The sequence below is a fragment of the Macaca thibetana genome, chromosome 9 (genome assembly GCF_024542745.1).
Source record: "Macaca thibetana thibetana isolate TM-01 chromosome 9, ASM2454274v1, whole genome shotgun sequence".
NCBI lineage: Eukaryota > Metazoa > Chordata > Mammalia > Primates > Cercopithecidae > Macaca > Macaca thibetana.
In genome coordinates this window covers 46,804,838-46,830,491 of record NC_065586.1, presented here as the reverse complement: position 1 = coordinate 46,830,491, position 25,654 = coordinate 46,804,838, and the positions used below count along the sequence as shown (strand labels likewise).

At 51.7% G+C, this 25,654-nt stretch overlaps 2 protein-coding genes across 24 annotated transcripts in view; one reads left to right on the top strand and one right to left on the bottom strand.

The window, feature by feature from the left end:
• Positions 1-25,654, top strand: part of SNCG (synuclein gamma) — a 389,209-nt gene that overhangs the window by 358,200 nt on the left and 5,355 nt on the right. The window contains exon 1 of one of the 21 annotated variants that reach the window (XM_050803905.1): positions 3,126-3,131. The exons of 16 other annotated variants lie outside the window; for them this stretch is intronic. The gene's annotated coding sequence lies outside the window, so the exon portion shown is untranslated. Of the gene's footprint in view, positions 1-3,125; positions 3,132-16,162; positions 16,169-24,517; positions 24,524-25,428; positions 25,453-25,621; positions 25,647-25,654 lie in introns of those variants that run through there. 4 more of the 21 variants (XM_050803912.1, XM_050803896.1, XM_050803888.1 and 1 more) reach the window with 4 other exon arrangements.
• On the bottom strand, positions 1,125-25,626 carry MMRN2 (multimerin 2). 3 transcript variants are annotated; one of them, XM_050803828.1, is made up of 7 exons: positions 25,142-25,626; positions 14,426-14,554; positions 14,235-14,341; positions 14,053-14,133; positions 13,120-13,293; positions 11,157-13,016; positions 1,125-6,317 (listed from the first exon to the last, which is right to left on the bottom strand). In XM_050803828.1, exons 1-7 carry the CDS (start codon positions 25,303-25,305, stop codon positions 5,935-5,937), a joined length of 2,898 nt encoding a protein of 965 aa, XP_050659785.1. In that variant the 5' UTR covers positions 25,306-25,626; the 3' UTR covers positions 1,125-5,934. The 3 variants fall into 3 exon arrangements, with proteins under 3 accessions (XP_050659785.1, XP_050659786.1, XP_050659787.1); XM_050803829.1 differs by having other exon boundaries at positions 11,157-12,986; XM_050803830.1 differs by lacking the exon at positions 25,142-25,626 and adding an exon at positions 20,069-23,920.

The window sequence follows — 25,654 nt, the reverse complement described above, 5'->3', positions numbered from 1 at the left end:
TCCTAATTTTTTCTTCTTTAGAGACAGTCTCACACTGTCACCCAGGCTAGTGTGCAGCGGCTGTTCACAGGCACAATCATAATGCACTGTAGCCTCAAACTCCTGATCTCAAGCTGTCCTCCCACCTCAGCCTCTTAGCTGGGACCATGCCACCATGCCTGGCTCACATTCTAAACACTATGCAGGAAGCTTGAAGTGTTAACATCTAAAAATCAATATGGAATGTTTATATTGAAAATATCTTCGGCCGGGTGCAGTGGCTCACTCCTCTAATCCCAGCACTTTGGGAGGCCGAGGCGGGCAGACCACCTGAGGTCAGGAGCAGCCTGGCCAACATATAGTGAAACCCTGTCTCTACTAAAAGGTACAAAAATTAGCTGGGTGTGGTGGTACACGCCTGTAATCCCAGCTCCTCGGGAAGCTGAGGCAGGAGAATTGCGTGAACCCAGGAAGCAGAGGTTACAGTGAGCTGAGATTGCGCCACTGCATTCCAGCCTGGGCAACAGAGCAAGACTCCGTCTCTAAACAACAACAACAAAATTATATATATATAATTTATAATATATAATAAATATATAATTATGATATAATAAATATATATGTAATTATATATATATATATATATATTCAAGCAACATGAAGAAAAAATTGGGCCCCCTTGTTTTCCTTTAAGGGAGAAGCCACTTTTAAAAGCCATTTTAGAATCCGGATGATGACATCTGTTGCTCTACTGTATCACTGAAATGCAGGTCAGTGTTGAAAAACATAAAAAATTGGAAGTTTCCACCGAAAGACCTACACTGCTGTGGAAGAGATTTTAATCAGACATTTTAAAAGCAATTTTTATTACTTGATCCTGGGCAATACCTGGCTAGGAGTTCGGCTGGAGACAGAATCTAACTCTGAAGATGATACTCCATTATCTTCTAGCATCCCTTGTCGCCAGTGAGAAGTCTGATGTGGATCTAATAAGTGACATGTTATACAGGTTAACTTATTTTCAAGAAATAGAATTTTCTTTTTATTCTTGATGTTGGAAGTTGAAACTGGCCATATCTAAATATATTCATTCTGTTGCTTAGTACTAATGGGGTATTTTCTTAGACCTGGGAAATTTTCTCCCATTATTTCTTTTGTTTCTTCCGTTTTTTTTTTCTTTTTCTAGAACTTTCTAGGACAAATCTTAGGTCCCCTGGATGTTTCTTCCATAATTGTTACCATGCTTCTCATATGTTTCATCCTACCTTCTACTTTTGTCAGCCCATCTGTGTTTATTTCAACAGCCAAATGTTTTATTTTGAAATGATTCCAGGCTTCCATTGAAGTTTCATGAATAGTATAAGGACTGCCATTTACCCTTCACCCAGATTCATAAACTGCTAACATTGCACAATTGCTTTGTCATTCTGTATGTGTGTATAGGAATCACAGAGACTCATCTTGTAATGTTTGTAATGTCCGTGTATTGTGTATGCACACATTTTTTTTTCTGACCTATTTGAAGTAAATTACAGAGCTAACAACCCTTTATCCCTAAATACTTCAGGGATGTTCTATTACTTAACCAATTATGTACAATTATGAGAACCAGGAAAGTTCACATTGATACAATAGCAATAACTAACAATACCATAATCTATAGACCTTACTGAAGTTTTGCTAATTGTTATTTGGGTGTGGTTGGGTTGTTTGTTTGAGATAGGGTCTCACTCTGTCACCCAGGCTGGGGTACAGTGGCACAGTCATAGCTCACTTCAACCTCAAACTTTGGGCCTCAAGCAATCCTCCTGCCTCAGCCTTCCAAAGGGCTATGATTACAGGCATGAGCCACCGTGCTGGCCTCATTTCCCTTTTCCTTCTCAAAAGGATTCTGGCTTTCCCTGCTCCATTCATCTACCTCCACTACCCCCTCCAAGAGAGCTGAGTCATTGTCAAGCCAGGTTTGGGGAGCTTTCTTGATGGAGGGGATGGAAGGAGGGTGCTCAGGCTACAGCGGGGAGAGCTTTTCTGTTTTTGAGCTAAAGAGATAACAGAGGGTGCAGAGGCTGAGAAAAAGAGTTCTAAGAAACATGTCAAGAGCTGTGTAGCCTCTTCACGCTGCTTCTGAAATAAAATCTAACAGTAGTGAGTGACTTTGACATTGTGGTTTCTGGAGACATCTTGGGATTGGCCCCTGCAGGTTTGTTAAGGGCGTGTTTGTCAGGGTGTGGGGGCTCCCTGCTTCCAGAGGCCCAGCAGCTGCTCTGTACCTGGGGTTCAGGGCTGATGGCAGGGCTGGAGTTCTGGCACTCAGTGACCCCAAGTGTGTGTTTTATTTTTTTCCTTGTGGTGATGGTGGAACTGTTTTAGGGTTGGTTTTCGTTTTTGTTTTTTTCAACTTTTATTTTAGATTCAGGGGCTACATGTGCAGGTCTGTTACCTAGGTATGTTGTGTGATGCTAAAGTTTGTGGTATGAACGATGCCATCACCCAGATACTGAACATAGTACTCAACAGTTACTTTTTCAACCCTTGCGTCCTCAACATGTCTCAAGGGCTGGGTTTGAGTTTGGGGCTCCCCGCAAAGCACTCCCATCTCCCCAGCAGTCTCACATGTTTGGGGTCATGACTTCCTGTTGCTGTTTCATTTCAGACCTGATCCCTTCTATTTTTCAGGAAATACTGAAATGTCCTGATGTACCTATGGTACCATCTCTTGTTTTTCGATTGGGGATTTTTTTTTTTTTTTTTTTTTTTGTGATGGAGTTTCGCTGTCGTCGCTCAAGCTGGAGTGCAATGGCTCGATCTCGGCTCATTGCAACCTTTGCGTCCTGGGTTCAAGTGATTCTCCTGCCTCAGCCTCCCAAGTAGTGGGGATTACAAGCGCCCGCCACCACGCCTGGCTAATTTTTGTATTTTTAGTAGAGACAGGGTTTCATCACGTTGGCCAGGCTGGTCTTGAACTCCTGACCTCAGGTGTTCCGCCTGCCTCGGCCTCCCAAGTGCTGGGATTACAGGCATGAGCCACCGATTTGGGGATTTTGAAATATTTTTTCCACATCAGGTTTGCAGGTACCACCGTGTGCTCCGTCCATTGTGTTGTTTTGGGTGCCACAGTGAGGGTGCTGACCAGTGGTCTGGGTAACGGGGGGGTCTGCTTGCAGGACAGTCAGGAGGAACCTCCTCCCAGGCGGAGACAGGAAGTCTATCAGATGAACTTCAGAATTATTGCTAATCTGGGGTTCGTTTAAACAGAAAATTTGCCCTTAAACTTGATGTTAAAGTTTTGTGAAATACAGTCATATATGTTTTTTTGCATGGAAAATTCCCTGTCTAAAAGAACGATTATTTCTCTAGTTCTCATCCCAGAAACTTCTGGAGTGACACATCCATGCTGTTGGCAGAGCTTGCCCATTAGCACTTTCATGTATAACCTTCCTGTCAAAGAGGACCAAATGCATGCGGATTGGATGGCATGTACCCCTTCCGGAAGGGGTCAGTTCACTTCATTCACTATGGGCAGTAACTTCCAGAGGATAACACTGCATTACCTAATGTCTCAACTGTTATCAGCAGAGTCTGACCAGTCACTGCACGACTGAGCAGAAAGAAGACAGCAGCACAGTCTGCAGCACCAAGGCTCACCTGCTACTGGGCTTCCAGTCTTTGTTCTGGCGTGGCCAACTGCGCTGGTGGTGGGTGATATTTAAACCTGTGTTTAAGATAATAAAATGCCAGAGGCCAGGCGTGGTGGCTCATGCCTGTAATCCCACCACTTTGGGAGGCTGAGGCGGGTGGATCATTTGAGGTCAGGAATTCAAGACCAGCCTGGCCAACATGGTGAAACCCTGTCTCTACTAAAAATACAAAAATTAGCCGGGCATAGCGGCAGGTGCCTCTAATCTCAGTTACTCGAGAAGCTGAGGCAGGAGAATTGCTTGAGCCCGGGAGGCGGAGGTTGCAGTGAGCCGAGATCACGCCATGGCACTCCAGCCTGAGTGATAGAGCAAGACTCCGTCTCAAAAAAAAAAAAAAAAAAGCCAGAATAACTAACGAGAGCTGTAAGATCAACCACCTCACACCTCATACAGACAGATAAAGTTCAAGAGAGGTTGTGATTTACCCCAGGTCAAACTTTAGTCAGCAGTGTGGCCTGGCATACTGTTCCTTCTAACACCGATGCACATTGAGTGCGTAAAACTTAGTGATAAATAAATTCTGAGGAACAAGTGAAGTAATGACTCCTAGCAAACAATTAGAAGTGCTGGTAACCTTGTTAACGCCAACAAGCAACTCACTACCAAGTTCCATCTGAATTTTTTTTTTTTTTTTTTTTTTTTTTTTTTGAGATGGAGTCTTGCTCTGTCTCCCAGGCTGGAGCGCAGTGGCACGATCTCAGCTCACTGCAACCTTCGCCTCCCAGGTTCAACCAATTCTCCTGCCTCAGCAATCTGAGAAGACTATATTCAACAAATTTTGAGTACCTAATATCAAAAAAACCCTTGTTTCTGATAGCCAGACGACTGCTTTCTCAGGCCAGTTTGCTCTAGGATCTGAAATTTTTTGAAAACCGTATGCTGGTATATTACAGGAATATACTGTATCTGTATACTGTAGAACTGAAATCATTCTACATAACAGGGCCTAGAATAATCAAAGTCACATTTACCCACATAGTTTCACATTGTCCCATATTTTTCTACCTACTCTACCAATTATTTTTGCCCTCCAGAAGTAAATGAGGCAGAGATTTGAAGGGCATCACTTTATTCCAAATTTGATCATTATTGAGGGGGATTTTTTACAGTCTTCCTTCCCTCCTCCCTCAGCTGCCTCCTGGTTAGAGACGCTAACAAGAATTATGATGGTCCCAAGATACTGGAGGAAGTAAAAAAGGTGAAGGCCCTACACATTTTAGTTCACGTTTGGCATGTCTTGGCCTTTACTCTACGTAAGGCAAGGAGAAAGAGATGAAATTTAAATTACAGATTAATACAAATGTATTAGTCCATTTTCACACTGCTATAAAGAACTGCCCAAGACTGGGTAATTTATAAAGGAAAGAGGTTTAATTGACTCAGTTCCTCAAGGCTGGGGAGGCCTCAGGAAACTTAAAATCACAGCAGATGGCAAAGAGGAACCAAGGCACCTTCTTCACAAGGTGGCAGTAAGGAGAAAGAACACAGGAGGAACTACCAAACACTTATAAAATCATCAGATCTCATGAGAACTCACTATCACGAGAACAGCATGGGGGAACTGCCCCAAGATCCAATTACCTCCACCTGATCTCTCCCTTGACATGTGGGGATTATAGGGATTACAATTCAAGATGATATTTCAGGTGGGGACACAGCCAAACCATATCATACAAGGAATGACTGAAACTAAAGGTACTAATTTCCTTTCCCTTGATTGGCCAGACTGTCATCTCCATTACTAATAGAGACCAAGCAGGTTGGTTTAATCCCATTGCCCTCTAGTGCTTTCCAGTGTTGGCCAAAATGTTGCCTCCATTTTAAACATTCTTCCTGGGAAAGAATATCCTTCTATCATACGATTAGGGAGAAGAGAAGAGGAAGCAAGAGAAAAGTTTAAAGTGTTGTACAGAAGTTTCCAACCACAGGAGGAGCAAAATACCAAAGAAGTTGTAGAATACAGGGTGTGGTGAAGAGTTGGAGCCCAGGCCAGGCTGTCTGAGAAGGCATGCCAAGCCAAGGTTCAGGCTTCCTAGGACCATGTCCTGTCCAGAGAAGCATTCTAGTCCTTCTCATCCTGGAGAAGTGGCCAAGCCCCATGCAGCTAGAGGAAGGCCACATACACCACACTGTCTTTGCAGAAGGTTTCCAGGGAAAAGACAGACCAACTGAATGACCTCCTGCCCATCCTTGGCCAGAGACCCATGCCAGGGAGAGCTGGGCGAGTCCATGATGTCTGATCAGATCAGGGCTGGCTTCAGGTCTTAAACATTAGGAAGCCCCCAAATGCAGTGCCCGGCAGGCTTCTCTTTGTTATTGATCCCTGCGTTAACTCAAACCACACTCGTTCACCCTTCTGCAGCTCAGCCATGGCAAAGACCGTTGCTGTGCTTCCACCCCCCTGCCCAGTGGTACAGACCGGAGTCCGATGGTGACCTCCAAACACCAGCTGCCCAGTGCCTGGCCCTGGGCCAAATTCAACGCTCACTGCAAACAGGTAGACACCACGCTCAGGGGCTCGGAAGTAGCCATGTTCAGGGAAGTAGCTGCTGCCAACGTTGATGTGCGTAGAGTTGAACTTCACTGTCTGCAGGGCAGCCGTCCCTTCTGAAAAGCTGGCATAGAAGGCCACAGGGGATCCTGAAACATGAAAGTGCTCAGTGACTCATCCCTTACGCCATTGGGTGGGAAATTAAACCCTGAGCCCCGCCGTCCTCACCTTATTAGCACTGGAAATAGGTCACTATTTCTAGATAACCTAGATATTCGCAACAGCAGTGTTATTGCAGGAGCAGAGCTAGATGGCCAATTCTCAGTTTTTCACTAACTGAGAGGAAGGAAAATGCAAGTCTGTTGTCTCAGCTGATTAACATTTTAACAAAACGCTTTTTCTTTTTTCTTTTTTTTTTTTGAGACAGGGTCTCACTCTGTCTCCCAGGTTGGAGTGCAGTGGCGGTCATGACACTGCAGCCCCCTGCCTTTTTTTTTTTCTCGTAGAGATGGAGTCTTACTATGTTGCCCAGGCTGATCTCAACCTCCTGGGCTCAAGTGATCCTCCAGCCTCAGCCTCCCAAAATGTTAGGCTTACAGGTGAGCCACCATGCCCAGCCACAAAGCACTTTCTCATTTGATTCCTTTTCCTTCCACCTTCCTTGAGAGACAGTATTCCCGATTGACAAAACAGGTTGAATCCTTCGCCAGCTGCTCAAGGTTACATGGTTTGTAAATGGCAGGCTGGGACAGGAACACGGGTCTCTGACTCCCAGACCACTACCTGCTAGGAATCTTGAGATACTCAGGGGAAAGGGAGAAAATATCCATCCTCAAGGTAATAATAATGCTAACACTGGGAAGGTATTTGCAGAGCTATGAAGGCTGGATCCTCCTCCTGGATGTTGAAGACAGAACCTTGGAGAAAGAAGGAAAGAGCAGGTGAAGCCAGGGAAGAGAAGCCCCTTCAAGCTGGTCTTTTTTTTAGTTGATAAATGGTCTCTTGTTGCCCAGACTGGAGTGCATTGAGATCATGGCTCACTGCAGCCTCAACTTCCTGGGTTCAAGCAATCCTCCCACCTCAGCCTCCTGAGTAGCTGGGTCTACAGGCACGCGCCATCATGCCTGGCTAATTTTTCATTTTTTGTAGAGACAGAGTCTTGCTCTGTTGCCCAGACTGAGCTCAAGCGGTCCTCCCACCTCAGCCCCGCAAAGTGCTGGGATTACAGGTGTGAGCTGGTCATCTTAATGTGGTTTTTCAAAATGTTGCACAGAACCCTGAGATTACATATGGGTAAATTGAGGCCCAGAAAGAAAAAGCTTGTTGCTCCAGACCACACAACTAGTAAATTACCAAGCCTCCTGGGAGCAGACCTTGAATCTCTTGACTTCTGGTTCTCTGCAGGGAGCACTTTGGCCAGCCTTAGGACAGGAACACCGACAGAACACTGGTGCTGGGCCCATGCACGGGCAGAGGCAGAGGAAGCTGCCATGTGTGGAGGGTGCACAAACAGCCAGGAAGAAGCCAGTCGTGCTGCCTGGCCAGCATGGTTGGGCAGGTGGGGACAGGGTCATGAGACGGCACAGGAAGGGTGAGTCCTACTTGGGTCCTGGCTGTGACACTGGCCTTGGCACCAACGAGGTCATGTCTACTGTGGGGTTCCTCAACCTGCTCCCTCTGTAGGGGTTTAAAACAAGGTCCCCACTTCTTAGGTGATGAAACCAAAGCCTGTAAAGGAGCAGTTTGCTGAGCAATTACTGACTTGGCTCCCGGAACTTGAGCCTCAGCTCTTTGACTCCCAATTCAGCAAGACTTTTGAATAAAAAAATGTTGCTTTTCTCTAGTTCTGGAAGATTTTCTGAGAATTAGACAGTTGAGAATAGCTTTCCCATTTGTGTTAAGATTGTGTCAAGTCAGCTGGGCGCAGTGGTTCACGCCTGTAATCTCAGCACTTTGGGAGGCCAAGGCAGGCGGATCACCTGAGGTCGGTAGCTCGAGACCAGCCTGACCAACATGGAGAAACCCCATCTCTACTAAAAATACAAAATTAGCCAGGCGTGGTGGCGCATACCTGTAATCCCAGCTACCCTGGAGGCTGAGGCATGAGAATCGCTTGAACCCGGGAAGCGGAGGTTGCGATGAGCCGAGATGGCGCCATTGCACTCTAGCCTGGGCAACAAGAGTGAAATTCCGTCTCAAAAAAAAAAAAAAAAAAGATTGTGCCAAGTCAGAGGCCAGCGGCTGCCTCTGCAATTCCCCTAACACCCAGCAGGTGGGTCTCTCGCCTAGCCAAAGGCAGGCCGGCCCGCAGCGCCCTCTACCGGTGCTAGGCCCTTGTTCCGGCCGTTCCGTCCGGGCGCCTGCGCAGGGAGTTTCGCCGCAGAGGAAGACCCCCTCAACCCAGCCTTTCGCCAGACAGGCCCTAAGATGTGGCTTCAAAGGGCTGTGCAAACTCAGAGTGTGCTTCCCTGCAGGGCACACATTGAAGCCCTACAGCTTTCCTACAGACAAATAAAGGGAAATTTGGGGTGTGTGTGGGTGTGTGTCTGTGTTTGAGACAGACTCCTACTCTGTCCCCCAGGCTGGAGTGCAGTGGAGCTATCTTGGCTCACAGCAACCTCTGCCTCCCAGGTTCAAGCGATTCTCCTGCCTCAGCCTTCCAAGTAGTTGGAATTACAGGTGCCTGCCACCACACCTGGCTAATTCTTTTTTTTTTTAGACAGAGTTTTGCTTTTCTTGCCCAGGCTGGAGTGCAGTGGCGCAATCTCGGCTAACTGCGGCCTCTGCCTCCCAGGTTCAAGTGATTCTCCTGTCTCAGCCTCCTGAGTAGCTGGGATTACAGGCACCCACCACCACACCCGGATAATTTTGTATTTTTAGCAGAGATGGGGTTTCACCATGTTGGCCAGGCTGGTCTCAAACTCCTGACCTCAGGTGATCCACCCGCCTCAGCCTCCCAAACTGCTGGGATTAAAGGCATGAGCCACTGCGCCTGGCCTGGAAATTTGTTTTGAAGGAAAACATTTTTTTGAAATAAATATCGTCATGGTAAACACATTTCCAAACCATCAGGCAAATTCTGAAAGTCATCAGCATATTGAAGCCTTGCCCCACCACAAGAGGAAACAAGAGGGAAGTGTCAGTGTAGGTGGACACAGCCTGGACCCTGAAAATGCTGGGGAACTGGGAAAAAGTTGACTGCATTCCTACATGAGGTAAGCTTTGTGCTAGGTATTTGGTAAACGCAGCAGTCTTCATAACACAACTTTGACATGGGTAGGGATTCTGCCATTTTACTGAGGAAGAAGCAGACAAGTGATGCCAGAGCCTGGGTGCCTCCCACTGCTCCACATTGCCTCTTGGGCCATAGGGAGGGTCAGCAGGGGCAGGGGCTGCCTGGGACGGGACCTTCAACAAGGCCTTGGACTTGCCACACGCCAGGCTGCGCATGGCCATGGCTAAGATGGTGGCCTTGTACTTAGCCCTGTGTGTGGGTGGGGTGTGGCCACAGCTCCAAGGCCAGCCTCTAACAGAGAGAGTCACTTGAGACACAGAGCCTAGCTGTCCCCCTCCCAGGACCACACTCAGGGAGGGGATGGGAAGCTTGGTCACACATCCCTTCAACCTCAAAGCCAGCTCCCAGGCCCAGGGCCCTGCAGGGACCAGCCATGGAGGGCCTTTTGGAGGGGAAGAACGAGCACCCTAAAGACAGTGCTCCTCTGCTGCTCACTAGCTGTGCAAGCAGGAAACTTCTGTTTGTGCCTCAGTTTCACGTAAGGTGGTAGTGCTGATGAGTGTGTCATTGACCTGTTGGGATGGGTCATTGTGGTAAAGCCCAGGAAGGAGACTAGCACAGAGCGGTGAGACAGGTTAACTGTATTTGCAGAGGGAATGAGCTCCTTACAGGGCCCATGGCTTTCCCCGTACAGTCCACTGAGGTGTGTTCCAAGATGTTAGCAGGTGCCTGAAATCTCAGACAGTACTAAACCCAATATATACTTTTTTTCCCCTCTATGTAAATACCTGTGCCAAAGTTTAACTTGTAAATTAGGCACAGTAAGAGATTAATGACAATAATAAAATATAAAACAATTATAACAATATACTGCAATAAAAGTTATATGAATGTGGTTTCTCCCTCTCTCAAAATCTTATTTTACTGTACTCACCTATTTTCTCATCGTGGTTGATGCAAGAAACTGAAATCAAGCCTGGGCACATGGCTCACATCTGTAATCCTAACACTTTAGGAGGCTGAGGTGGGCAGATTGCTTGAGCCCAGGAGTTTGAGACCGGCCTGGGCAACATAGCAAGACCCCGTCTCTACAAAAAGTACAAAAATTAGCTAGGCATGGTGACACATGCCTGTAAGTCCCAGCTACTCTGGAGGCTGAAGTGGGAGGATCAGCTGAGCCTGGGGAGGTTGAGGCTGCAGTGAGCCATGATCCTACCACTGTACTCAAGCCTGGACAACAAAGTGAGACCCATCTCAAAAAAAGAAACCAGAAAAAAGAAACTAAAATCATGGAAAGTGAAACAGTAGCTAAGTGGGGCTGCAAGTGGCTGCAGTCCCTAGCCACATTCTACCTAGATACAGTGGCTTAAACGCACATGGGAATGAAGGGGGTGAGGTGAAGAGTTGAGATGCGGGGACTTGAGGGCTGCCCTGGCAGGGCAGGAGGCGCTCCCCTCTCTGCAGCGGGAGCAGTACGCGGCCCTGGTGTGCGTGTGGCCTCCAGGCTCTGCCGTTCACGGGCTATGGCACTAGCAGGTGGTTTTTGTGACTTCTCCTGTCTCCCCATAAGCCAGGTAGCTTGAGAGGCCCACATCCCTGAAAAGCAGGTGGGCCAAAGGGAAGGTGGACCCAATAGGGGTGACCGATGGCCATGCTGTTCTCTCTCTTCCTGGCCCTCTTGGAGGCAGAAGAGCTGCCGCCAGCCCTCCCTGGCCTCCTAGACTCGTCCAGTCTCCCCGGTCCAGGAACTCACCTGTCTCCCAGAGCGCCGCGCCCAAGGCACCTGGCACAGGCCCTGTGCCGCGCGTGTCCACCAAAGGCTCCGCTTCCTTCTTGTCTCTCTTCCGGGGAGCTTCTAGGCCTTTCTGCTGCTTCTTCCCTTTCCTGCTCAGCATGGTCTGCAGCTTCCCCAGGTCCAGGCTGACGTTGGCTTCCATGAGCCCTTGGAAGTTCCCAAAGAGGCTGTGGAAGAGCCGTTGGTGCTGCTCCAAGCTGCGCTGGGTGGCGAAGAGTGCATCGTGGAGGCCGTCAAGGGAGGCGTCAAGGGAGGCGTTGAGGGAGGCAGCCCCGGCCCCGGCCTCAGCCTCGGCCTCGCAGCACTGCCCGACACGTTTGACGTCGTTGCTTAGGCGCTGGAGCTCCCGCGCCAGCCCGGCCAGGGCGGTGGTGGCGGCCTCCTCGCGGCCCGCGTCGTGGCTGGGCTCCAGGTGCTCTGCCGGCCGCGGGGGCTCCGAGGCCTGCTCCAGGGCCGCCACTCGGGCGGCCAGCTCATCCCAGCCGAGCACCTGCTCCTGCAGCCCGCTGGCGGCGTCCTGCAGGGCCACGCGGATCTGCTCATAGGTCAGGGGCAGCGGTCCCGGCGCCTCCTCAGACATCTCCTCCAGCACCTCCTCCCCGAAGAGCGCGGCCAGCACCGCCTCGTGCCGCAGCGCGTCCTCCAGCAGGGCGGCGAAGGCGCTGTGCAGCTGGCGCACCTCGTGGCGGGCCTCCGCCGCGGCCGCCTTCAGCGCTCCCACCTCGCCATCCAGCGCCTGCACTTGGCTCCGGAGCCGCGCCGTGGCCGCTCGCGCCCTCTCGCCCTCCACTTTGTGAGCGTCCACAGCCAGGGACACGGCGTCCACGGCGCTCTGCAGGGCCAGCAGGGAGGAGCCGTCCAGCTGCCGCCGCTCGTCCAGGCTCACCTGGGTCTCCTCCAGGGCACGCGTGGCGTCCCTCTGGCCCTCCCGGATGACGTCCAGGTCTAAGTAGAGCTTCTGGCAGTTGCAGTCCTTCACGTACTTGATGAGGTCGGCATGGCCACCCTGCAGGTGCTGCAGCGTGAGATTGAGCTCCAGGAGCTGCCGCTCCACCTCCTCCTTGTTTTCCTCCATGATCAGAGACTTCTCCATCAGGATCACGCGCAGCTCACGGAGCGCCGTGTGGTTCACCTGCAGCTCCTCCACCTGCCGCTCCACCTTGCTAATCTGATCGAAGGTCTCGTCGGATTCGGAGTACAGTTCCTTGATCTCATCCGCGTGCCGGGTCAGGGTGGCCCTCATGTCCTCCAGGGTGTACTGCAACTCCTCCTCCCTGCGGGCCGTGGTCATGTGCAGCTCTGAGAGGTTCCTCTGCAGCTGGCCCAGCCTGGCCTGCAGGCTCTCTGGCTCAGGCCTTGCCCCAGCCTGGGGCGTTGCCAGCACCAGGCTGCCATTGGTGCCTGGGGCCTCCTGAGCCTTGTGCAGCCTCTTCAATTTGGTGTCCACATCGGCCTGGAGTTCTGAGATCGAACGGTGCAGGGTAAAGTGCTGGGCGTGCAGGCGATCCTCCACGTCCTGCCGCAGCTGACCCACTCTCTGAGCATTCTCCTGGACCTTGGCCTCAAATTTGGCACCAAGCTCCTGGAAGTCAGCCTTGGCCACGGCACTGTCCTGAACTCTCGAGATGGCCTGGCGGTTGGCCTCTACATTAAGAGACAGGTTTCTTATGGCCTGGGAAAGGCTGTGCAGGCTTTGGTTAAAGCTCCTCCAGATGGGGCTGAAATGCACTTGTAGGAAGGTGTCCACGTGGGGTAGCAGCACCTGCTCCAAGGATCTGTCAGGGAACTCTGCAACAGACGTGTGGTGTGACACAAGCCCTGCAGGAGCAAACATTCCTCCCAGGCTGGGACCAGCGGGGTCCTCCCCTCCTCCCCTCAATGTGACCAGGCTCTTCCTCAGCCCCTAGAGCCTGCCACTCACCGTGCCCTGTTTGATTTGCTTCCATCATTGCAGCTGTGAGGTTACCAGGCAGGGCCTTCCACAGGCCTGGCAGGCTGTCTGCCACCCGGTGAACATCATTCTGGAGATCTCCCAGAAGGTGTTCCTGCTGTTCCTGTTGCACCTCAACCTCACTGATCGCTGCAGCCAGGTGGCCTAAATGCACAGCAGACATAAATGTCAAGGGCTAACTCACCAGGTCTGGGACAATCACGAGGTTCAGAGAAGGATCGTTGAGGGCTGAGAGCAGGGAAGGTAGCTGCTGATGTCCTCTGAGCAGGAGCTTAGAAGCCTTAAGCCCCTGGAGGGCAAATGCATAGCAAGTGAACCCTCATCCTGCCTCCTACACCCACAGCAGACATGACTAATCAATCATGGTCCACTCCCCTCCTCAGCACATGCACATGGCCTCACAACTTCATTCTTGGCAGCCCTTGTCAATAAATACTTCACCACATAATGACACTCATTTGCTTTCTCAATCTTGGGCCCAGGCTTGAAGGGCCCTGCTGCAAATGATGTCTTTTGGTGGGTTTCCTGTGCTGACTCCAAGACCAAGGACAGTATGACTTCCTGGCTCTGGTTAGGGCTGTGGGGAAGGGTGAGAATGCTTTTTCCAGGCACAAGGGTTTGTGTGGTTCAGGGGACAAGGAAAGTGTCAGATGAACCAGTACTTCCCAGAAGATGGGGTGAAGGAAAAGGGTGTGTGTGCTTGGCCAGCAGGCAGCTGGGAGCCCGGTGAGCCTGGCCTTCAAGGTGGGAGGTGGTGCAGGCCACAGAGGAGTCCTTGCTGATTCTGGAGGCAAGGTTTCCCTGAAATGGCACTGCTGTATCACAGGAGAAAGGGCCAGCTGGCTACGTGGGCCCCAGCAGCCTGCCTGCCTGTCTGCCTGCCCCTTCCGGAAAGCAACACACCAGGTTCAAAGCTGACTGGTCCATCCCCAGGTTCCTGGTGGCTGTCACTAGGATCTGCAGGCTCAGGGATTGCCATGGAATCTGCAGAAGAAAGCATTAGATATTGACCCCAGTGGTCAGAGGAGCTGCTTGACTTTGGGGATCAGAGGTCAAGTGGGGAGGGGGGCAGCAGGGAGCCCTACCGTGGTGCTCGCAGTTGGGGCCCGTGTAACCAGGGCAGCACCTCCAGGCCAAGGAGGTCAGCACCTTCTGCTTGACCTGGTACACTGGCTTGTGGGCCATGCGGTACCTGGAGGAGGAGGAGGGCTGACTCAGTGACTCCAGGGAGGGCTCGCTCCAGGCCTGGGCGAATGGCCCACCCTCCCCTACTCACATGACTTTGACTCTCTGGCAGTCTGGAGCTCCCTGCGGACATGGCTGCTGCGAGTGGACGAGGAATTTCTCTGTTTTGCAAAGAGCTAGTAAAGTGACCAGCTTGGACATCGGGTAGGGGCACCAGTTACTGGAAAACAAGCAAGAGGAGAAGGCTGCTGAGCCACACCCAGGTCAACAGGGGGTGCCAGTGCAGAGCCACCAGTCCCCACCTCCTGCCGGAGCAGTGCTGGGATTCTGGAATCCATTATCCTGTGAAGAGAGCCCTCTGCATTGTTCATCCCTGGGCTCCAGACCAAATGTTTCACAATCCCTACCTGCAGAGGGCACCTGCTCCACCCCCTTCCTGAAGCCTCCCCGAGCCAGCACAGAGAGGCTGAGAAACCCACCAAAATCTAGAACTGTGAAAAGCAGCTCCAGGGTGATGACTGTTTTAGCCAACAAAACTAACAGTCAGAGTGTGGGAAAACACCATGTGCACTGCAGCTGTCTGCATGGATTCCCTTCGGTGACGTTAGCCGCAGACCCAGAAAGCTCTCGCTGTTTCTCCTGCTACCAAGGTGCAGCTGGGGCTGGAGAGTCCTGGGTTTGAATCCCTCACGCTTTCTGACTGTGTGACCCCGAGTGAGGCGCTTAGGGAGCTTCTCTTTCCCCATCTATACAATGGCGATGGTAATGCCCTCCTTTAAGTGGGTAGAGGAATACCAGGTGCCTGGCTCCTGACAAGTGTTCTGTGAACACAGCTCCACTGCCCCATTCCAACTGCCCTGGCAGCCTGCCCAGTTGCTACTTATGTGAAGGACCAGCTCCCTGGCCATGCCCATTAGGATCATTCTAGAAATGGACTTTCAAACAGTTGTCCTAAGGAAAGGTAAGCAGCTGGGTGGAGCAGTGTCTTCTCTGGGATGGCCACCACATCAAGGTCATGCAAGGTGGTTGGAGGTCACACTCAGTATCCTGCACACTTGAAAGGTAGCCCCTCCATCCTGGCCCTTCACCAGCATGCACTGTGGTGATCCCAGGAGCCGGGGGACGCTCATGCTGATGGAGCTCCAGTTCACTGACCCAGTGGCTGACTCCATGGGGTCCGTGGCAGTGGTCAGAGAGCCCTTCCCCAGGCAGCCAGCTCCCAGAACAGAGCTCATCAAAGTGGCAAGTGGCAATGATCTCCGTGGCACAGTACAGCTCAGCACCTCTTGGGTGCTGGGTGCTGCGCTCAAGCTCAGGGTGTGGATGTGGAGGTACAGACTTTCCCTTCAGGGTCCCCAGGGAGAGCACTCTTAGAATGGGTGAGAGGTGCCAGGATCTGCAGAGACTTTTAGGAGAAGGAGCTAATGGGGCTATGTCTTAAAGCCGGAAAGTTGGATGAGGCACCAGATGTGACAGGGGTGCATAGGGGTGAGGAAGGGGCTGCAGAAGGAGGCTGGGATGAAAGGAGAAGCCAGACCTCAGCGGAGGAGCTGGCCTATGTCCTGAGGGCATGGGAAGTCATGGAGGGGTTTCAGCAGGGAAGTGGCGTGAAAGAGCCACCCTGGTTCCTGGGTGCAGAGAGGATGGGAGGGCAAGATGTTGGCAGCTGTGTCCAGGGTCTAGGGGGAGATGGCGGCAGTTTTGACTGAGTGATGGTGGACGTGGGAGAAGTGGCCACATCTGTGAGCTCTTAGCGGCGTTCAGAGGCCTTGGTGGTAAAGTGACTGTCAGTGCCAGGATTTTATTCTCCGGAGCTGGTCTTTGTCCTGGGGCCGTCAAGCACTGTCACACAGGGATAGTGCTGGGAAAGGCAAGGGTGGGGGATTCAAGTGACTTTTTTTTTTTTTTCTTGTTTTTGAGATGGAGTCTTGCACTGTCGCTTGGGCTGGAGTACAGTGGCGCGATCTCAGCTTGCTGCAACCTCCGCCTCTCAGGTTCAAGCGATTCTCTTTGCCTCAGCCTCCCAAGTAGCTGGGATTACAGGCACCCGCCACCACACCCGGCTAATTTTTTTGTATTTTCAGTAGAGACGGGGTTTCACTATGTTGGCCAGGCTGGTCTCGAACTCCTGACCTCGTGATCCACCTGCCTCGGCCTCCCAAAGTGCTGGGATTACAGGCATAAGCCACCGTGCCCAGCTGAGTGACCATATTTTGAGTGCTGAGCCCCTAGCCTGCTTTACCCTCTCAGCAGCAGACTGGAAAAGTTTCTCAGGAAAATGAGCCAGCCCAAGAGGAAAAGACCCAAAGCTGCTGACACGAGGGGTTCTCCCATAAAAATAGCCAACCAGAAGATCCTATGACAAAATGGGTCAGAAAAGGGTATCCATACACCCCAGCTTCCAGTCAGTTTCTCAGTCTTTCTCAAGTGAGCAGACATCCAAGATTTACCCGAGAAACATTGTATTCCAAAAGAGGGCCAGGTACAGTGGCGCACGCCTGTAACCCCAGCACTGTGGGAGGCTGAGGTGGGAGGATCCTTTGAGCCCAGGAGTTTGAGTCCAGCCTGCGCAACATAGTGAGACCTCATCCCTACAAAAAATTAGCCAGGTGTGGTGGCACATGCCTGTAGTCCCAGCTCTTTAGGAGGCTGAGGTAGGAGGATTGATTGAGCCCAGAATTTCGAGGCTGCAGTGAGCCATGATTATGCCACTACACTTCAGCCTGGGTGCAGAGCAAGACCCTATCTCCAAAAAAAAAAAAAAAAAAAAAAAAAAAAAAGAGGTCAAAGTGGGCAAACGAAAAAATACCAACTTGGACAAAAACTAAGCCTGCGTAAGGAGAAGAGAACCACTGAAACATTTGCACTAAGATTTCCAGGTTGATAAAATAAATTACTGCACCGAAGAAACAAGACCAGGAATCTATGAAAAAGAAAAAAAATGAGGGGGGATGGGAGAGGAAGGGTGAACATTCAAAGAACAAAAAAGAACTCTTGGAAATTAAAAACATAACAGTAGAAATGAAAATAAATTTAATGGAAATGTCAGAGGGTCAAGTTAAAGAAATTTCCCTAAAAGAGCAAACAGAGAGATGAAAAATTGGAAAGAGAAAAGAAAAATAGAGGACCAGTCTTGCAAATGTAACATTGAAATAGTACAAATTTCAGAAAGAGAGAACAGAGGGAGGAAATCATCAATGAAAAAAAATCAGGCTGGGCATGGTGGCTCATGTCTGTAATCTCGGTATTTTGGGAAGTTGAGGCAGGAGGATCACTTGAGCTCAGGAGTTTGAGACCAGCCTGAGCAACATGGAAAGATCTCAATCTCCACAAAAAAACTGAAAAATTAGCCAGGTGTGCTGGTGTGCACCTGTAGTCCCAGCTCTTCGGATGGCTGAGGTGGAAGGGTCCTGTGAGCCCGGGAGGTTGAGGCTTCAGTGAGCTATGACTGCACCACTGGACTCCAGCCTGAGCAAAAGAGCGAGACCTTGTCTCAATAACAAACCAAAAACATATTCCGGAAGGGAAGGACTTCAATTTCCAGATTCAGAGCAGCACCAATTACCTGCAATATGATGAAAATACACTTATATCAAAACATGTCATCATGAAATTTTAGAACTCTGGGAACAAAGATGGTCTCTACGTGCTTCCAGCGAGGAAAACCAAGACAAACACATGCATACAAAATCGGTAACTGGAATGGCTTTGAACCTCTCAACAGCAATATTGGAAACTGGAACACAGTGAGGATTGCATTCAAAATACTGAAGAAACATAATTTACAACTCAGAATCCTATATCCAGCCTAACTATGAATCAGTGTGGGAGTGAGAATAAAGATATTTTCAAATGACCCAGGTTTCAGAACATTCACCTCCCACGTATCCCTCATCAGGAGACTACCTGATGAGCAGTGGTTTGAAATATTGCCTGCACATCAACACCATCATGCAAGCCAGATGTGGTGGCTTGCACCTGTAATCCCAGCTACTCAAGAGGCTGAGGTGGGAGAACTGCTTGAGGCCTAGAGTTCGAGATCAGCCTGGAGAACATAGTGAGACCCCCACCTCAAAAAAACAAAACAAAACAAAACCACACTCAAAAACAAAACCATTGTGTGGCACTTTAAAAATAATTAAAAATAATAGTCTTGGGGCCGAGTGTGGTGGCTTATGCTTGTAATTCCAGCACTTTGGGAGGCCAAGGCAGGGGGATGACTTGAGGTCAGGGGTTCCAAACCAGCCTGGCAAACATGGCAAAACCTCGTCTCCACTAAAAATACAAAAATTAGCTGGGCATGGTGGTGCATGCCTGTAATCCCAGCTACTTGGGAGGCTGAGGCAGGAGAATCACTTGAACCCGGAAGGCAGAGGTTGCAGTAAGTGGAGATTGCACCATTGCATTCCAGCCTGGGTGACAAAGCAAGACTCCGTCTCAATAATAATAATAATAATAATAATAATAATAATAATGATGTCTTGGGTTAGGTGCAGTGGCTCATGCCAGTCATCCCAACACTGGGAGGCCAAAGCAGGAGGACTGCTTGAGACTAGGAATTTGAGACCAGCCTGGGCAATATAGTGAGACGTCATCTCTACAAAAAACAATAAAAAGAGGCCAGGCACGGTGGCTCATGCCTGTAATCCCAGAACTTTGGAAGGCCGAGGCGGGCAGATCATGAGGTCAGGAGTTTGAGACCAGCCTGGCCAACATAGTGACACCCTGTCTCTACTAAAAATACAAAAAATTAGCTGGGCATGGTGATGGGTGCCTGTAATCCCAGCTACTTGGGAGGCTGAGGCAGGAGAATTGCTTGAACCCGGGAGGTGGAGATTGTGGTGAGCCAAGATCATGCCACTGCACTCCAGCCTGGGTGACAGTGCGAGACTCCATCTCAATAATAATAATAATAATAAAAAGAAAGAAAAACAATAGTCTCCCAGACCCCCTGAGATTAGGGCCTGAGCACCAGCATTTTAAGGCTCTCTGGGTCATTGCATGGCACACCCAGGATGCAGAACCGTGGTGCCACAGGAAACACTCCAACAAAACAACAGAGAAAATCAAGAAAGAGAAGGCACAGGATCAGGAAACAGGTTCCAACATAAAAACCAGGTGAAGGGAACCCCCAGGACGACAATGGGCTATGGTATGAGGGCAGCAGTCCACATCGGAACATACCTGGAGGCTCTGGGAGCCGCATCTCCAAGAAGACGCAGCTGCTCCGACACCCGGCGTGAATGAGAGTGTAGAGAGCAGATGTGGACAACTGGCTGAGGGTGTGGAGTTGAGTTAGTGATAAAGACACGGAATAAGCAAAAGAAAAAAGCAAGACACATGAAATTTTAGAACTCTGGAAGTTCTAAATTCTTACTACAGGGAAAACAAAAAGTGTGCAAGGGGGCAAAAAAGTTTCAGTTTAGTTCAAGGCTTAATGCTGAGCAGTACATGTGGCCCTATGAATACATGCACATGCATTTGCTTTGGGGTAGGAATGACATCTGACTCAAAGATAATGCTATCTCCATCCCAGCAACTCGGGAGGCTGAGGCAGGAAGATCGCTTGAATCTGGGAGGTGGAGGTTGCAGTGAGCCAAGATCGCGCCATTGCACTCCAGCCTGGGCAGCAAGAGTGAAACTCCGTCTCAAAAAAAAAGATAATGCTACCTCCCAAGAAGCAGCAATGCAAGCATGTTATTTAGTGATACAGAGGTAAATGCGAAAGAATCACCTGCAAAGTTGAAAGTCATTGCCTTTGGGACCAGAGGGAGCTGGGGCTTCTGACCGTCTCAGCAAGCCTTATAGAACAAGTTGATTCCTAATCAGGAGATCAGCAAACTTTTTTTCTAAAGGTAGAGATAGTAAATATTTGACACAAGACCAGCTACATAATCTGCAAGGCCCAGTGCAAAACGAATACGTGGGGCCTCTCCTTCAAAAAGTATGAAGAATTTCAAGATGATGACACCCAGGGAGGAGCCCTCCAGAGGGCAGGGCCTTGTGTGTGACTGCATAGGTCACATGCCCCTGATGCTGGCCATGGTTTCAGGCTTTCCAGGCCACATGAACTCTGTCCCATCTACTCAACTCTGCCATTGTACCACAAAAGCAGTCACTGACGATATGTAAATGAACCAGCCTGGCTGTGCTTGAATAAAACTTTGTTAGCAAAAACAGGTGAGGGGCTGGATTTGGCCCACTCCCCTGCCTATGAGTACGTATAACTAATACAAATGAAACTTTAAAAAATAAATAAAATCATTTTCATCAGGAAAAGAAAATGCAGATGAATAATCAAGAACATTTTGGAACCCGGGCACAGTGACTCACGCCTGTAATCCCAGCACTTTGGGAGGCCCAGGCGGGTGGATTGCTTGAGTCCAGGAGTTTCAGACAAGTCTGGGCAACGTGGCACATACCTGTCTCTACAAAAAATACAAAAATTAGCTGGGCGCGGTGGTGCACACCTCTAGTCCCAGCTACTTGGGAGACTGAGGTGGGAGGATTGCTTGAGCCGAGGAGGTGGAGGTCGCAGTGAGCCGACAGTGAACCACTGCACTCGAGCCTGGGCAATGGAGCAAGACCCTGTCTCAAAAGAAAAAAAGAAAGAACATTTTGGAAGACAACAATGAGTAGGGAGTTTCTCTCACAACTATCAAGACTGACTCCAAAGCCAAGGGATGAAAACGATGGGTGTTGGCTCAGGATTTGCTATGCCAGCCAATGGGAACAGAGACTAGGAAGGGGCCGGTGCATCTCCAAGGAATCAGTCAGTGTGAAAAGGGGTCACCTCACCATAAGGATGGAAGGAAGGAATGCTCACTCAACACTGAAACAGAGGGCTGGGAAGGCACTGGCCCCAGAGCTCAGGAGCCACAGGTGACAGGCTCGCTTGCACAGACACCCACCTGGGGCCCCATGGAAACTCCTGGAATATGGGCTCAGTCCTAGGGAAAAATCTCTCTTAGACCAGTGGTTCTCAATGGGAGGAGAGGGGACTTTCCCCAGGTGCATTGTCACAACTGGGTGGTGGGTGCTACTCACGACTGGGCATCTCATGGGCGGGGCCCAAAGATGCTGCCAAATACCTACAATGCATAGGACATCTCCACACCCCACAGCAAGGAACTGTCTAGTCCAAAATGTCAGTAGTGCCAGGGTTGAGAAACTCTCTCTAAACAAAGTTCCATTCCTCGCAAACCTCTGACCTACTGCAGAGGGCCTGGAAGGCCTGTGCCCCAGGCACGCCTGGCCTGGTCCAGTCTGCTAGGAGTGACCGGGACTTTCCACCTCAAGCTCCTGGAAGTGGAAACTATGCCGCCCACCCTTCCTGCCCAGGAACTTTCTCCGCTGACCTGCGCAGACCCTGGGCTTCAGCACCGCTATTCTCTCTGCCCACACTGCCCGCCCTGGGCAGGCCCTCCCTTGGCACAGTACAGGCTGCTGGCCCAGAACCCTGGGAACATTCTTGACCTTTGCTTTGGCTTCCTCCAGCTCTTGGCAGCTTCTTGCTGGCCCTTGATGCCCATGCCCCCGGCCCAACTTGCTGAAGCGCCCATTTTTCCCTCTGCCCCTCCATCTCAGACTGGCTTTATCTTTGTGCCCTCCCTTGGGGAGTCCTGCTGGGTGCCCTCATCTCCCAGTGGCCAACCCAGAGTGAATGTGGGGCTCCCCTGGCCTGGTTTGGAGCTGCTTTTGGTCTTCTGTTGCCCCAACCTGCTTCCCCACCCAGATGGGAGGGTATGTGGACTCCTTTGGAGCTTTAAATGGAAGCTGGGTGGCCTGTGCTTTCCTCTCCTCCTCCTCCCCGAACCCACAGTGACCTTGAGCAAGGCACTTCCCCCGTCATTGAAATGCGAAGAAGCTGTGCCTCTGCGGCAAACAGAGCAGAGCGAGTGTTGGGGGGAAGGGGAAGGGAGCCTGTAGGTGGGGGAGGGCGCATCCATTATGCAGATTGTGTGGAGTGCCTTCCCTTCCCCAGCCAGGAAACGCCCTCCCAGAGGCCCTCAAGTCTTCCTTGGCAAGGAGGGCGTGTTCTCAGCAGCCTTGCTTTCTGATGCCCTGAAGCCAGCCATTAACCTGACCATTCCAGGGGAGAAACTCACAGGGTTTTGTCCTTGAGTCAGAAAAGGGCCTTGGCAGAGAAGCCCGAGGCTCTCTCAGGGGCCAGCCCAGAGCCGAGAACCCCTGAGCGTGGTTCTGGAATCTTCAGCTCTGGCCAGTGGGGGCTCTTCCCTGTTGATGTCAAGAGCTCTGTGCCCGGCAGGGGTCAGGCACGGGGGGGAGGGGGGGTGAGGATGGGGGAGGAACAAGTGCAAAAGGTGCATCGTGGCTTGTGTTCCGCCCTGCTCCTGTGTGACCTCTAGCCATATGCTGGACTCCTCCGGGCCACAAGCTCCCAGCTGGGAAGATCCCAAGGCTCCTGGTGTGAGGGTCAGGAGAAGCCTGAGGCTGGTGACTGGGGCCAACCAGCCTGCTGGCAGCAGCGTCCCCTACACGGCCACCCTCTTGGGGGGACAGGACAGAGAATGCCTGGGTGGGCCCCGGCTCTCACTGTCACTTAAGAGCTCTGTGGCTCTGGGGGGCATCCCCACCCCTCTGAGCTGTCACAGCAATGTGATAGATAGGACACCTTGCCTGGGGCTCAGCACAGTCCCTACCGCAGACTGAGTTCCACTGGGACAGCAAATCCTGGGTCTGAGGCGCTCACATTCTAGACATCCCCGAGTCAGGGCACAGAAAGAGCCTCGTCCTCCCAGAGTCCTAATGCTCAGGCTGCTGACTCCCTGGGCTGGGCCCCTCGGGGTCCCTGGCGACCTAAGAAGCAGTTAACCCCTTCACTTCTCCACCGCAGGGAAGTCTGAGGACATAGTGGTTCTATTCAAGCTTTTCCTTGCAAAGGGTCTTATTGGGGCCTGCATCCAGGGCCCGGCCTAGCCCTGGGCCTCTGGAAACGTGAGCGGCAAAGGCAGGGCAGAATGCCTGACTCTGGCAGCCGAGCCTCCCTGTGATGGTGTCGGTGTCACCACCCCTGCTAGTGGAACCCAATCTGCCTCCCCTTCCCCTGCTGCAGGGACGGGGACTGGAGCACGCTTCCGCCTCCCTGGTCACAGGAGCACGGGAAGCAATCAGCCCAGGAAGCCGTGGCGTTTCCTTCCTTTCTCACCAGCCCATCCGGGCTTGTTGAGAGAACATGGGCTTGTCCTGTGGAGACTGCAGCTTCTGGATGTGGGAAGGAGAGCCTTGCAGGCAGGGGGCTTCCAGGCTTGGGACACCTGGGCATTCCTGGTCCAGGTACATGCACCCTCCCACTCTGAGAACCCCCAGAGAAGGACTGCAGGGCCCCTGCAGGGCTGCCCGACAACAGTTCCCAGACCCTCACTCCTTGGGGCTAAGGGAGCAATGTCTCCCACAACCAAGACCCCGGGGAGGAAGAGGAGCAGCTCCCTCCTCCCTCCTGTCCACCGGGTCCCCTCATCCTCCCTTTCATCAAAAGGAGGAAGGTGGCCTGAGACTCAGGCATGGAGCTTCCTTGGTGCTGAAATCAGAGCGGAGTGTCTGGATCCACCCTGCCCCTGCCCCGCACCCCCTCCCCGCCCCACCACTGAGAATCACCTGCGCTTCCCAGCCCTGAGCAGAGTTGGTGGCAGGCGGGAATGAGGTTTTTCCATGGCCAGCTGCTCAGCCACTGCTCCCCACACCACTGCCACCAGCCCCTCACTAAGGGGCCTCTTGCCCCTCCCTGGTCAAATCCGTTTTCAGGAAAGGACCCAACAAACCTACAACTCAGAAGCCAAATGAGACCTCTCCCAGGCAGGTCCGCTCTGCGATGGCGGCTCTCATACACCTCATAGAAGTGTAAGTTGGCTCCCCTCACTCCCTACATCCATGTAGATGCCCTTAGCCAAACAGGTCTGGTGTGCGGGGGCAGGAGGGTGGGGGTAGGAGCATCTGGGAGTTGGGGCTGGCTTCGAGTGCTGCGAAGAGTTGACTATGAGCTCTGGAGTCAGACTCAGATCTTGCTCCTTAGCTGTGTGACCTTGGGCAAGCCCCTCAGCCTCTCTGAGCCTCGGGCTCCTCCTCTGTAAGTGGGGCTGTTGGAGGGATGAACTGAGACACACATGGCAAGGTGCCTGGCCCCGAGACTAGCCCCGTAAACAGCACCTGCTGCTCTGACTGGGGGGCAGTTGGAGACGAGGGGGGACTTACAGGCCCAATACCTCATCAGCAGGAGGGGCCCTGGCCCTGTACAAATAGAATGTTGGAAAGCTGTGTTCTGGGTCCAGTTGCAAGACCATCCTGCCCACTTTTGGGGTCACTGAGGCAGAGCTCCCTGGATTATGCTGTGGAGAGCAGGGTGCCCTCTCTGCTCACTGCTGGGCACTCAGAGTCAGGTCCCCAGGGAACTCAGATCAAAATCTGAGGGCAGCCTTGCTGGGTGTCAGCTTTCAGAATTGATTTCTTTCGAAGAACAGGAGGCATGGCCAGGCCAGCTGGCAATGGCTTCAGCCACAGTCCCCCAGTGCCCCATGCTGGGTGATTGATGGTAGGAGCTGTGCCTCCCCACCAGCCCCCCGAGCCCCATTCCCTGCCATGGCTCCGACAGGGAACTCCCTGTCATTCTTAGGTGGATCCTGAAACACCGAGTCCAGGCTAGACTTGTTCAGCCTCACAGCTGGCCCAGCAGATAGCTTCGATTAGCCCATTTCACAGATGGGACGTGAGGTCTAGAGAGGCTCTGCTCTAGCTGAGCTGGGACTCAGATCCTACTCCATGACCTCTGCCAAGGTCCAGGCCCTCTTACCGTCCAACGGGGTCCTCGCCGGTGTCCTCAGCCTCTGCCCTCCAGACCCCAGGTAGCCTGGAGCTCTGCATATCAGACAGCCTAGTACTGGGAGCCTGGGCCCATACCCCCAGCAGCCCCCAGCCCAGGGGGCCCCCAAGGCTGAACAGCAAGCTCAGGATCATCTTGGCGGTGGGGCAGGCTCAGCTCACACTCAGCCTTGGCAAGTGGCTCCAGAAACTGCTAGTGACGTTGTCTTCAAGTTAAATCTCAGGAGGAAAAGAAAATATGAGGACAACAAAGAGAGGAAGTGGCCTGGGCCGGCCTACCCGGTGGGTCTTGTCCTGCCCCCCAACCACCCTGGCTGGCCCCCACAGGCGCTGCCAACCACACAAGCCAGTTCCTGTCCCTGAGGACTTGGCTCAGGGGACTCTGGGAATGTGGTAGACACAGCGGGTGGCCCCACCAAACGCATCCTTATGGGAACCTGCTCCCTGGGAGCCATGAAAAGAGCGTGGACTTTGAGGTAGGGCC